We start from the raw sequence: 13,051 nt of genomic DNA, 5'->3' as shown, positions 1-13,051 counted from the left end.
TAAACAAGTATTACACTTGTGCAATGCTGAAAATATTCCATCACACATAACACCAAACTTCTGGTTATCCATTGGAATAAGCTCTTTACATTGCCAAGTCTACCTTCCTCTGCTTGCCTTTAAAATGCATACCACATTGCCCCAGGCTTTGTTCAGTGTCCAGTATTAATGCTAATGGATCAGAGCAGCTGTCCATAAACTGCTGAATAATCATAGGTGACACAGTGATAGTTATAAACACATTGCAGGCCCTGGCCGGTTGTCTCAGCGGTAGAGCGTCGGCCTGGCGTGCGGGGAACCCGGGTTCGATTCCCGGCCAGGGCACATAGGAGAAGCGCCCATTTGCTTCTCCACCCCCACCCCCTCCTTCCTCTCTGTCTCTCTCTTCCCCTCCCATAGCCAAGGCTCCATTGGAGCAAAGATGGCCCGGGCGCTGGGGATGGCTCCTTGGCCTCTGCCCCAGGTGCTGGAGTGGCTCTGGTCGCGGCAGAGCGATGCCCCGGAGGGGCAGAGCATCGCCCCCTGGCGGGCAGAGCGAGGCCCCTGGTGGGCGTGCCAGGTGGATCCTGGTCGGGTGCATGCGGGAGTCTGTCTGACTGTCTCTCCCCGTTTCCTGCTTCAGAAAAATACAAAAAAAAAAAAAAATAGAAACACATTGCATTAAAAATGAGATAAGCCTGACTAGGCGGTGGCACAGTGGATAGAGCATCGGACTGGGATGAGGAAGGACTCAGGTTCGAGACCTCGAGATCGCCAGCTTGAGCGCAGGCTCATCTGGTTTGAGCAAAAAAGCTCACCGGATTGGACCCAAGGTCACTGGCTCAAGCAAGGGGTTACTCAGTCTGCTGAAGGTCCATGGTCAAGGCACATCTCTCTCCGTTCCTGTCTGTCTGTCCCTGTCTATCCCTCTCTCTGACTCACTCTCTGTCTCTGTAAAAATAAATAAATAAATAAATAAATAAATAAATAAATAAAAATTAAAAAAAAATATTTAGAAACTTCCTTTAAAAAAAAAAAAAAGGTGACACAACTAGGAACTGATCCTTCTCTTCTCTCTCCCCTCCTCTCCCACCCCTGTTGCACACATTCAAACACAAAACAAAACAAAAGCAAAGCAAAGCCTGACCAGGCGGTGGCGCAGTGGATAGAGCATTGGACTGGGACACGGAGGACCCAGGTTCGAGATCCCAAGGTCACCAGCTTGAGCGCAGGCTCATCTGGTTTGAGCAAGGGGTCACTTGGCCTGCTGTGGTTCCCGGGTCAGGACACATATGAGAAAGCAAGCAATGAACAACTAAGGTGCTGCAGCAAAGAACTGGTGCTTCTCATTCTCTCCCTTCCTGTCTGTCCCTATCTGTCCCTCTCTGTCTCTCTCTCTGTCACAAAAAAAAACTTAATCATATCCCAAAATCTTTTAAAGAGCCTAGAAGCATGTCAACTACAGAGTAATAAGCAGGTACTAAACTGAAATCACTTACTTAGAAATGTTCTGGGCCTTCTCGATAAATTTCATCACCTAAAATAAAAAGATATCAGTCAATGAACAACTAAGGAACCACAATGAAGAATTGATGTTTCTCATCTCTCTCCCTTCCTATCTGTCTGTCCCTATTTGTCCCTCTTTCTGACACTCTCTTGTCTTTCCCACAAGGAATAAATAAATAAATGAAAAGATATCAATTACAACAGGATCCAATTCCAGCATAAAATCACAGGGCCCTCTCCCTGTGGCCTGCTTCATTGGTACCATCAACTACTGAATCTGTGTTCTCAGTCTTAGGATACCAACTGACATACTCACTGAACCAAAGAAACACAGCCACATTAGCAGCACTGCAATACCCTGGAGAACAGTGTCTGAGATGCAGAAGACCTAATGTCACTATCAAGTCACTTCTCCTGATACCTCAACCAAATGTTAATAGCCTGTCTCATGGAGTGACATTAGGTCAAAAAAACTGATTACAAAGCACTCTCAAAACACTCTCACAGAAGGTGTCAGAGAAAACTGTGTCACAAGTTAAAAGGCCCATTATTTTTCCATTCCACGGCTGCTAGCCCATCTCACTTCTGTCCCTGTACTCCATCCTCACGGTAAGACTACAAACTAGTAACAGATCAAGAAATGAGCCCGCATCTCCTAGATTTTTGTTTTATTGACTGTCACAAATATTAAATGTGAAGTGTTCATGAAACTGAACATCCTCTCATAACCTATTTCTCCACCAAAATGTCTACTTATTTTCTATATTTACATCCAAGTTAATTGCTATTCTTTCCCAATGTCACCAAGCTAAGGCATTTAAGAGTCACAGGTTTTTACAAAGTCATGCCTATATATGTAAAAACAGACAGACATACCTGATCGAATCTGGTAGCAAAGAGATTGAGCGAGGTCACAATACCCCCGTTGGGCCCAAGTCCATATCTGGACACTTAATTGAGGATTTAAATTGCTTGCGGATATATTCAGATGATAAAGTTCATAACTATGTTATCATTCACAAGAACAATATAACATTAGTAGACTATTAATGGATTCTGGCAAGTTAATACTTGTTCCACACAGCCTTAACTTCATAGAAAACATTCATCATCAAGGTTGTCTTCATTTATTTGTTTTAGGGATAGCCAGGCAAAATAAGGAAACTGAAGGGATCAATACATAATAGATGCATCAGACAGGAACAGCCTGCTGGCATTAGCTGTTAAGATCATCTATATAACACTCCTTGCTCTGATCCTCACCAATTAAGCAACCTACTGATTATAATTAGTCCTCCTACCTAGATCTACCTACAGGGAAAATAAACATTTCACACATTAATGTACTAAGCCTCAATCCTTTTCAACCTACTCATTTCCGGGTTTTCCAGTTTGAGTAGGTGGTGACCAATGGATGTAGCCCCCAAGGAAGACTACTTTCTGGTGCCCAGGCAATCTACCAGCTAGCCTCTCATTATCTATGCTAATGACACTGCTCACAAAAATTAGGGAATCAGGGAACGTGCAGATACTCCAATACTTTCAGCCTTTTATGTAGTGTATTTTCACCAATGAAATAAAAGATGGTTTTGCATCTCACTTGCATAATTGAACAACATTCTTTCACTGGTCCTTTGCTTTTCTGATGTTCTTGTTTAATAAAAATTAAAAAAATCAAGTGCTTCTTTTTTTCTATTGCTTCATATTCATTTTGAAATATCCTAATTTTTGTGAGCAGCATAGAACAGCCAGTAGTCTAGGAAGATGGTAAGAAAGTTGAAATCATAAGCTCAAAGAGTATTTCTAATCACCTATAATATATATTCCCATATTCATCTTTCATTCTTCTTCTTTTTTTTTTTTTGAATTTTGTTTGGGATTTTTTGGGTATTTTTCCAAAGTTGGAAACGGGGAGGCAGACAGACAGACTCCCGCATGCGCCCGACTAGGATCCACCCGGCATGCCCACCAGGGGGCGATGCTCTGCCCATCTGGGGCATTGCTCTGTTGCAACCAGAGCCACTCTAGCGCCTGAGGCAGAGGCCATGGAGCCATCCTCAGCGCTTGGGCTATCTTTGCTCCAATGGAGCCTTGGCTGCGGGAGGGGAGAGAGAGACAGAGAGGAAGGAGAGGGGGAGGGGTGGGGAAGCAGATGGGTGCTTCTCCTGTGTGCCCTGGCCGGGAATCAAACCCGGGACTCCTGCACGACAGGCCGATGCTCTACCACTGAGCCAACCGGCCAGGGCTCTTTCATTCTTCTAATAAAATGACTTTGAAGCAATCAAATGTTCTTGATAGCATATTTCACAAAGAAATGCAAAAATACTCTTTCAAAGCCCCAAAATACATAGACGAGTAAGAGATGAGTCACCACCAAAGTGAAAAAGGATACTGTTTCATAACTTCTTTATACTTCACAGTGTCACGAATATCTGAAGAGGAGAGGGAGGAGAGAATTAGAATTTAACACATAAGAAACAATTTCACTTGAGGCCCTCCACCAATAATATCCTAAGCCAAAATATCTCTCAAGCCTGCCCAGGCAGTGGCACAGTGGACAGAGCATTGGACTGAGATGCAGAGGACCCAAGTTCAAGACCCCAAGGTTGCCAGCTTGAGCACGGGCTCATCTGGTTTGAGCAAGGCTCACCAGCTAAAGCCCAAGGTCACTGGCTTAAGCAAGGGGTCACTCAGTCTGCTGTAGCCCCCTGGTCAAGGCACATATGAGAAAGCAATCAATGAACAACTAAGGAATCGCAACAAAGAACTGATGTTTCTCATCTCTCTCCCCTCCTGTCTGTCTGTCCCTATCTGTCCCTCTCTCTGACTCTCCGTCTCTGCCACACAAAAAAAAGAAAAAGAAAAGATCTCTCAAGTCATTTATGCTTCCTCTGAGGAAAAAAAAATAAGTCTCTCTCTTGCCGTGAGTTATTTTCAAATTTGTTTTCTAAATGCTTTTAAATTTTGTATTTATTGATTGTAGAGAGAGAGAAAGGGAGAGAGAGAGATACAGGGGCATCATTCTGCTTCTATATGTGCCCTGACCGGGGATCCAACCAGCAACCTTGGTGCTTCAGGACAGTGTTCTACCTGGCTAGGGCTGTTTTCTAAATTTTTAAGCCAAGCCCTGGCCGGTTGGCTCAGTGGTAGAGCATCGGCCTGGCGTGCAGAGGTCCCAGGTTCGATTCCTGGCCAGGGCACATAGGAGAAACACCCATCTCCTTCTCCACCCCTCCCCCTCTCCTTCCTCTCTGTCTCTCTCTTCCCCTCCTGCAGTGAGGCTCCATTGGAGCAGAGATGGCCCAGGTGCTGGGGATGGCTCCTTGGCCTCTGCCTCAGGCGCTAGAGTGGCTCTGGTCGCGACAAGAGCGACACCCCGGAGGGGCAAAGCGTCGCCCCCTGGTGGGCGTGCCGGGTGGATCCCGGTCGGGCGCATGCGGGAGTCTGTCTGACTGTCTCTCCCCGTTTCCAGCTTCAGAAAAATACAAAAAAAAAAAAAAGCCTTAAGCCAAGATCACTGAATTATGATAGAAAAAGAAGCAAGATTGTGAGGAAAAGAACAGAAAGACAAAAGGTGTTCTGTACTCTTTAACCAGCAAGAAACTGAAACTAGCCTTTTAGGATTCTCTTGTCAGCATCCTCTTCTACCAAATTCCCCAGCTTCACCATGGTTTCTGTCCTTACAAAGGATAACTGTAGGCCCTGGCCAGTTGGCTCAGCGGTAGAGCGTCGGCCTGGCGTGCAGGAGTCCCGGGTTCGATTCCCGGCCAGGGCACACAGGAGAAGCGCCCATTTGCTTCTCCACCCCTCCCCTTCTCCTTCCTCTCTGTCTCTCTCTTCCCCTCCCGCAGCAGAGGCTCCATTGGAGCAAAGATGGCCCGGGCGCTGGGGATGGCTCTGTGGCCTCTGCCTCAGGCACTAGAGTGGCTCTGGATGCAACAGAGCAATGCCCCAGATGGGAAGAACATCACTCCCTGGTGGGCATGCCAGGTGGATCCTGGTCGGGCGCATGCAGGAGTCTGTCTGACTGCCTCCCCGTTTCCAGCTTTGGAAAAATAAAAAAAAAAAAGGATAACTGTAGCCCATGATGAATGTTAGGCTAAGAGCTCTCAGGTTATAGTGAGATGGTCTGAGACAATGAGAAGAGTTTTAAAGCAATTTAAATACCTTGTCAGTAACCATATGCAGAGAAAAAGGAAGCTAAATCAAGAAAGGTTTACAGTATTTCTTACTAACTGCTTACTGGTAACAAAGGTGATGCAGACATGGTTTTTAAAAAGGAATTAATCTGTCCAGTAATATCTAATTAAACATATCTACAAGTTAGTCTGTAAACCTACCCCATCAACTATTAGAATTCCATCCTTTCAGTGAGAGAATGTGTGATTTGTTTTCACAAACTCTTCCCAAAATGCTTCTGCTTCTTAATACAGGGCCTTCCTTTATTAGTTTGTTTGGGTTATAACCATCTTAACAGGATTAAAAAGAAAAAGAAAGGATTAGCACACAGTGAGCCTAGACTAGGAGATCCTATCAAGAATCATGACGCCTGACCAGGCGGTGGCGCAGTGGATAGACTGGGATGCGAAGACCCAGGTTCAAGACCCCGAGCTCGCCAGCTTCAGCACGGGTTCATCTGGTTTGAGCAAAAGATCACCAGCTTGGACCCAAGGTCGCTGGCTCGAGCAAGGGGTTGCTCAGCCTGCTGAAGGCCCGCAGTCAAAGCACATATGAAAAAGCAATCAATGAACAACTAAGGTCTCACAACGAAAAACTGGTAATTGATGCTTCTCATCTCTCTCCGTCCCTGTCTATCCCTCTCTCTGACTCTCTCTCTGTCCCTGTAAAAAAAAAAAAAGAGAGAGAAAAGAATCATGACATTGGATCACATCTATTTCTATCATTTTATAATTACAGATTCTGCTTATGATAACTGGGAACCTCTCCCCAAAACAATGCCCATATGCATACATATGCATATTTTCCCATATAACTCTTGGAGTGGAAGCAAGTTTCCTACAAATAATTAAGTGAACTATCTATCACACAAGAACTCTTGTACTCTAAATTTTGAGAAAAGAAACTAAATATATATCCTTTTTATATATAAAAGGAACCTGCTAATGGGTTTATGGCCTAGAAGTGAGAGGACTGACTTTCTGTCCCTTCATTTTTCCAAATAACAATAGCCTGACACCCTAGTGTCAGAAAGGAGAAATGAGAGTAGTAAGGAAACAAATTAAGCAAAAAGAGTAAGTAATTTTAGACAAGGGAAAGGACTTGGCTCAGTGGTAGAGTATCGGCCTGGCTTGTGGATGTCATGGGTTTGATTCCCAGTCAGGGCACACAGTAGAAGTGACCATCTGCTTCACCATCCCTCCTCCTCTTCCCCCCCTTTCTTTTTTTTTTTTTTAATTTTTTTAATTTATTTTTATTTTTTTTACAGAGACAGAGAGTGAGTCAGAGAGAGGGATAGACAGGGACAGACAGACAGGAACGGAGAGAGATGAGAAGCATCAATCATTAGTTTTTCATTGCACCTTAGTTGTTCATTGATTGCTTTCTCATATGTGCCTTGACCACGGGCCTTCAGCAGACGGAGTAATAACCCCTTGTTGGACCCAGCAACCTTGGCTCAAGCTGGTAGGCTTTTGCTCAAACCAGATGAGCCCACGCCCAAGCTGGCAACCTTGGGGTCTCGAACCTGGGTCCTCTGCATCCCAATCCGACGCTCTATCCACTGTGCCACCACCTGGTCTGACTTCCCCCCCTTTCTATCTTCACCTCTCGCAGCCATGGCTCAGTTGAAGCAAGTTGGCCCTGGGGTGGTGAGGAAGGCTCCATCGCCTCACCTCCGGTGCTAAAACAGTCAGTTGCTGAGCAACAGAGCAACAGCCCCAGATAGGCAGAGTATTACCCCATAGGGGGCTTGCCAGGTGGATCCTGGTCAAGGCACATATAGGAGTCTGCCTCTGTTTCCCTGCTTCTCACTTAAGAAAAATAAAGAAAAAAAATTTTAAAAAGGAAAGGAATAAACAAAGAGTAAATATGAACAAGGTAAAAGCCTGTTTAAGGATTCTAAAATTCAGTGAAAATATAGTAAATAGTTTAGAAAAAATGAAAGCATTGAAACTGGCAGGCTGGAGGTTTTACAATTCTAAGGCATTTTACACTGAACTGGAACAGTTTACTCACCAATATTGGCAGGAAAGGGAACTTCGTGCACAGCCGGGTCCAGATTGATCACATAAGGTGGAGAGCCTTGGCTATGCAGGTGTCCAGTGAGTCTCTGTGGAGATAATGGGGTGCAGGACAGAGTGAGGGGAAATTAGGGGAAAAAGACTATTTCCCTCCATCTGAAATATTCACCTCCCACTTTCAGCTGAAATGCAACTTTTTTTTTTTGAAGCAAGACAGACAGAGACAAACAGACCCACAGACAGGAACAGAGAGAGATGAAACGGATCAGCTCCTACTTGTGGCATTTTAGTTGTTCATTGATTGATTCTCACACCTGCCTTGAAGCAGAGGGCAGCTACAGCCAAGCCAGTGATCCCTTGCACAAGTCAGTGACTCTTGGGCTCAAGCCAGCAACCATGGAATCATGTTGACAATCCCACGCTCAAGCTGGCAACCCTGTGTTCAAGCTGGTGAACCTCCACTCAAGCCAGCAACCTTGGGTTTTGAATCTGGGACCTCAGCATCCTGGGCTGACACGCTATCCACTGTGCCACCATCGGTCATGCAAAATTCAACCTTTCTTTATTACCCATTTATAAGGTGACCAATCGTCCTCCTTTAGAGAGGACAGTCCTTCTTTTGTAAGTTCTGTCCTCCCTCGAAAAGTGTCCTCCTACATGTCCTACTTTTTGATATTGAAAGACTAATCTGTAAATGTCCGTACTCGATTGATGCTGAATCGATCCATGGCGTGTGATGTGACGTATTTGTATTTGACATGACAATTTGTCAAGGATCAGTACAGTGTGGCGAGATGTGATTATGAGACACATGTGCTCCACACGGGAGACCTTGAGACAGCACGTGATATATCAAGCCCACAGATTGCTTTGTGAGCTTCTTACTGAAACATAACATGGCACATACGACATTGTAGACTCACTATTATTTCTTTCTCGGTGAATATTCAATCATAGAAAGGTAAGCACAATTCACGTTTTATTAATTCATTATCTATTTAATAATTTCCAAATATGTATAATTTTACTTACAAGTATTTTCCCGAAACTCGAGTTTTATATTTTATTTATTTATTTTTTAAATACAGGGACAGAGATAGAGTCAGAGAGAGGAATAGATAGGGACAGACAGGAACAGAGAGATGAGAAGCATCAATCATCAGTTTTTCATTTTGACACCTTAGCTGTTCATTGACTGCTTTCTCATATGTGCCTTTACTCAGGCCTTCAGCAGACCGAGTAACTCCTTGCTCGAGTCAGCGACCTTGGGACCAAGCTGGTGAGCTTTTGCTCAAACCAGATGAACGCATGCTCAAGCTGGCGACCTTGGGGTCTCGAACCTGGGTCCTCGGCATCCCAGTTCGATGCTCTATCCACTGTGCCACTGCCGGGTCAGGCATGAAATTCGAGGGGTTTTTTTGTTTTGTTTTGTTTTTTCATTTTTCTTTTTTTTTTTTTCTTTTCTGTATTTTTCTGAAGCCGGAAACGGGGAGAGACAGTCAGACAGACTCCCGCATGCGCCCGACCGGGATCCACTCGGCACGCCCACCAGGGGGCGACGCTCTGCCCACCAGGGGGCGATGCTCTGCCCCTCCGGGGCGTAGCTCTGTTGCGACCAGAGCCACTCTGGCGCCTGGGGCAGAGGCCAAGGAGCCATCCCCAGCGCCCCCAGGGGAGCCTTGGTTGCGGGAGGGGAAGAGAGACACAGAGAGGAAGGAGAAGGGGAGGGGTGGAGAAGGAGATGGGCGCTTCTCCTGTGTGCCCTTGCCGGGAATCGAACCCGGAACTTCTGCACGCCAGGCCGACGCTCTACCACTGAGCCAACCGGCCAGGGCTGTTTTTTCATTTTTCCGAAGCTGGAAACGGGGAGGCAGTCAGACAGACTCCCGCATGCGCCCAACCGGGATCCACCCGGGATGCCCACCAGGGGGCGATGCTTTGCCCCTCTGGGGCATCGCTCTGTTGCATCCAGAGCCATTCTAGCGCCTGAGGCAGAGACCACAGAGCCATTCCCAGTGCCCAGGCAATCTCTGCTCCAATGGAGCCTCACTGCAGGAGGGGAAGAGAGAGACAGAGAGGAAGGAGAGGGGGAGGGGTGGAGAAGCAAATGGGCGCCTCTCCTGTGTGCCCTGGCCGGGAATCGAACCCGAGACTCCTGCATGCCAGGCCGACGCTCTACCGCTGAGCCAACCGGCCAGGGCCCATGAAATTAGAGTTTTAAAGTGGAAATTAACCTCAAACCGTATCTATTAATAACGCGTTTTGACTAAATAGTTGCATAAAAGATGTTTTTTTTAATTCAAAAATGATAAGTACACCTAAGTTTCACTCCAACTTAGTGGTTTTATTTGATATTTAGTTTTACTAAATGAGTACCTTTTTCTTACAATTATTATTAAAAATTAATAGGTATGTAAGCATAATTACAATGTAAAATATTACAAGTTTTATGCATTTATCATATTATAGTGTACTATTTTTGCAATGAATAAAATGTTTCTTTTATTTACAATAGTGTTTTCTTCCATTTATTTTTGTCCTTTTCATTGTAAAAAAGTTGGCACCTTACCATTTAACAGAGCCTCCCCTACTCTATCACTTATTTACTTGTTTTGTGTGTGTGAGTGGGGTTTTCTATCACCTCCAATGTAATAGTAGTTCCATAAATGCAGGAACTTTGTCAACCTCATTTTCACTGTATCCCCAGTGCCTCTGTTTGCGTCAAACTGATAACAGTTACCAGGCAGCAAGATCTTAAATGCTCCAGAGAATGAATTTTGCAGTTTCTTTTATGCATTGGGAATTAAGGAGGAAATGTAAAGAAAAATGTATGAAGTGAGAGAATGAAAGGGGGGACGACTGGATTACAGAATAGTTAATAAGATTTTATGCTCTCTTGCCCTGGCCAGTTAGCTCAGTGGATAGAGCATCAGCCCCACCTGCAGACATCCGTGTTTGATCTCCAGTCAGGGCACACATGAAAAGCAACCATATGCTTCCTCTTTCCCTCCCTCTCCCCTTCTCTCTTCCTCATCCCCTCTCACAGCCAGTGGCTCCATTCATTTGAGCGCTGGCCATGGCACTAAGGATAGCTCGGTTGGTGCTAGCCTCAGCCTCAGGCACTAAAAATCACTTGGTACTCGCGCATTGGCACCAGGCAGAGGTTGCTGGTGGATCCCCTTCTTGACGCATGCAGCAGTCTGTTTTTCTTTTTCTTTTTTTTTTTCTTTTTTTTTTTACAGAGACAGAGAGAGAGTCAGATAGGGACAGACAGACAAGAATGGAGAGAGATGCGAAGCATCAATCATTAGTTTTTTGTTGTGACATTTTAGTTGTTCATTGCTCTCTCATATGTGCCTTGACAGTGGGCCTTCAGCAGACCGAGTAACCCCTTGCTCAAGCCAGCGACCTTGGATCCAAGCTGGTGAACCTTGCTCAGACCAAATGAGCCCATGCTCAAGCTGGCGACCTCGGGGTCTTGAACCTGGGTCCTCTGCATCCCAGTCCGATGCTCTATCCACTGTGCCAACGCCTGGTCAGGCAGCAGTCTGTTTTTCTATCTCTCCTCCTTTCACTTAAAAAAAAATCATGTGCTTTCTTGAAAAAGAAGCTTTTCAAAGGTGTGTTAACTTAGATACACACAAAAAAATGAATAGGCCTTGCTTAGAACAAGTATAAACCTTTTACTAATGACGATATATTCCTGGGGTGGGAAAACCTACCAACACCTGTCCAGTTAATAATTTATGATCCAATCGCCATATGAGGTTACTCTCCTTAGACTTATTACAGCACCCCTTTTTGGACCACACCTGAAATATGACCAGCTTACATGAACTACATTAATTCTTTGTCTACATCAAAAGCCTGCGTGTTGCCTGACCAGGCGGTGGCGCAGTGGATAGAGCATCAGACTGGAATGCAATGGACCCAGGTTCGAGACCCCGGCTCGCCAGCCTGAGCCCAAGGTCACTGGCTCGATCAAGTAAGGGGTTACTCGGTCTGCTGAAGGCCCATCCACGGTCAAGGCACATATGAGAAAGCAATCAATGAACAACTAAGGTGTTGCAAGGCGCAATGAAAAACTAATAATTGATGCTTCTCATCTCTGTCCCTGTCTATCCCTCTCTCTGTCTCTGTAAAAAAATTTATTGAAGGCCCTGGCCGGTTGATGGTAGAGCATCGGCCTGGCATGTGGGGGACCCGGGTTCGATTCCCGGCCAGGGCACACGGGAGAGGCTCCCATTTGCTTCGCCACCCCCACCCCCTCCTTCCTCTCTGTCTCTCTCTTCCCCTCCCCCAGCCAGGGCTCCATTGGAGCGGAGATGGCCCGGGCGCTGGAGATGGCTCCTTGGCCCCTGCCTCAGGCGCTGGAGTGGCTCTGGTCACAACGGATAGACGCCCCCTGGTGGGCAGAGCGTCGCCCCCTGGTGGGCGTGCCGGGTGGATCCCGGTCGGGCGCATGCGGGAGGCTGTCTGACTGTCTCTCCCGGTTTCCAGCTTCAGAAAAATACCAAAAAAAAAATTATTAAAAAAAAAAAAAGCCTGTGTGGCCTGACCAGGTGGTGGAGCAGTGGATAGAGCCTCAGACTGGGATGCAGAGGACCCAGGTTCAAAACGAGGTCACTGACTTGAGCACCGGCTCACCAGCTTGATCAAGGGGTTACTGGCTTGAGACTGGAATCAAACACATGACCCCATGGTCGCTGGCTTGAGCAAAGGGTCACCCTACCCCGTAAGGCACATATGAAAAAGCAATCAATGAACAACTAAGGTGCCGAAACAAAGAATTGATGTTTTCTCATCAATTTTCCTTCTTGTTTGTACCTATCTGTCCCTCTCTGTCTCTGTCACACACACACACACACACACACACGCGCGCGCGCGCGCACCTGTGTGATAGCACTGCATTAATCCCCAGTAACTATTTTAGGCTTCTACCTTCAAGAAGTCGGCAATTTTATCGGTAAGACAACTCCAGTACAACTTGGTAAGATGTACGAAGTATGCACTAAGGGTGCGCAAAAGAGACCTTTAACTCACGCTTGGGTCCAAGGTTTTGCCAGTGAGGAACGTGAGTTGCTTGTGGGCAAGTCCCCTAAAGCCACGCGCCGGCCCCTTCCAATTCTGCAGAAAGACCTCCCTCCCGTTCTCCCCGGCCCTCTACAACCTTTTGTGTACACCTACTACGCCCGCGCCATACACGTCACCTGTACAAAGGTGGTTTTCCCAGATCCCGCCATTCCCAACACCAACAGACACACTGGGGACTGAATACCCCCGGAGGCCTGGGACTCCGCTGGAGCCGCGGCGGCCGCCATCTTCTCCTGGCTCCGCCCACTCTACCATAGAGACGCCACGTGGCT

The 13,051-nt window shown here is 46.3% G+C and overlaps 1 protein-coding gene and 1 non-coding gene across 3 annotated transcripts in view; both read right to left on the bottom strand.

Annotated features, from left to right (window-relative positions):
- Positions 1 to 13,051, bottom strand: part of GPN1 (GPN-loop GTPase 1) — a 27,416-nt gene extending 14,365 nt beyond the window's left edge. Inside the window, exons 1-5 of one of the 2 annotated variants that reach the window (XR_010730257.1) lie at positions 12,896 to 13,023; positions 7,681 to 7,774; positions 3,878 to 3,917; positions 2,362 to 2,428; positions 1,479 to 1,516 (exon numbers count right to left, since the gene is read on the bottom strand). Coding sequence is in view for 1 of the 2 variants with exons in the window: in XM_066266793.1 (XP_066122890.1) it covers positions 1,479 to 1,516; positions 2,362 to 2,428; positions 3,878 to 3,917; positions 7,681 to 7,774; positions 12,896 to 13,006 (350 nt within the window). In the remaining variant the exon portion in view is untranslated. Of the gene's footprint in view, positions 1 to 1,478; positions 1,517 to 2,361; positions 2,429 to 3,877; positions 3,918 to 7,680; positions 7,775 to 12,895 lie in introns of both variants that reach the window. The other variant, XM_066266793.1, reaches the window with a different exon arrangement.
- On the bottom strand, positions 3,656 to 3,731 carry TRNAD-GUC (transfer RNA aspartic acid (anticodon GUC)). Its single transcript has one exon. It is a non-coding gene; the product is annotated as a tRNA-Asp (tRNA).

The sequence above is a fragment of the Saccopteryx bilineata genome, chromosome 3, assembly GCF_036850765.1.
Source record: "Saccopteryx bilineata isolate mSacBil1 chromosome 3, mSacBil1_pri_phased_curated, whole genome shotgun sequence".
In the NCBI taxonomy this organism is placed as follows: domain Eukaryota; kingdom Metazoa; phylum Chordata; class Mammalia; order Chiroptera; family Emballonuridae; genus Saccopteryx; species Saccopteryx bilineata.
The sequence above is the reverse complement of the archived record's forward strand: the minus strand, read 5'-3'. Positions and strand labels throughout refer to the sequence as shown.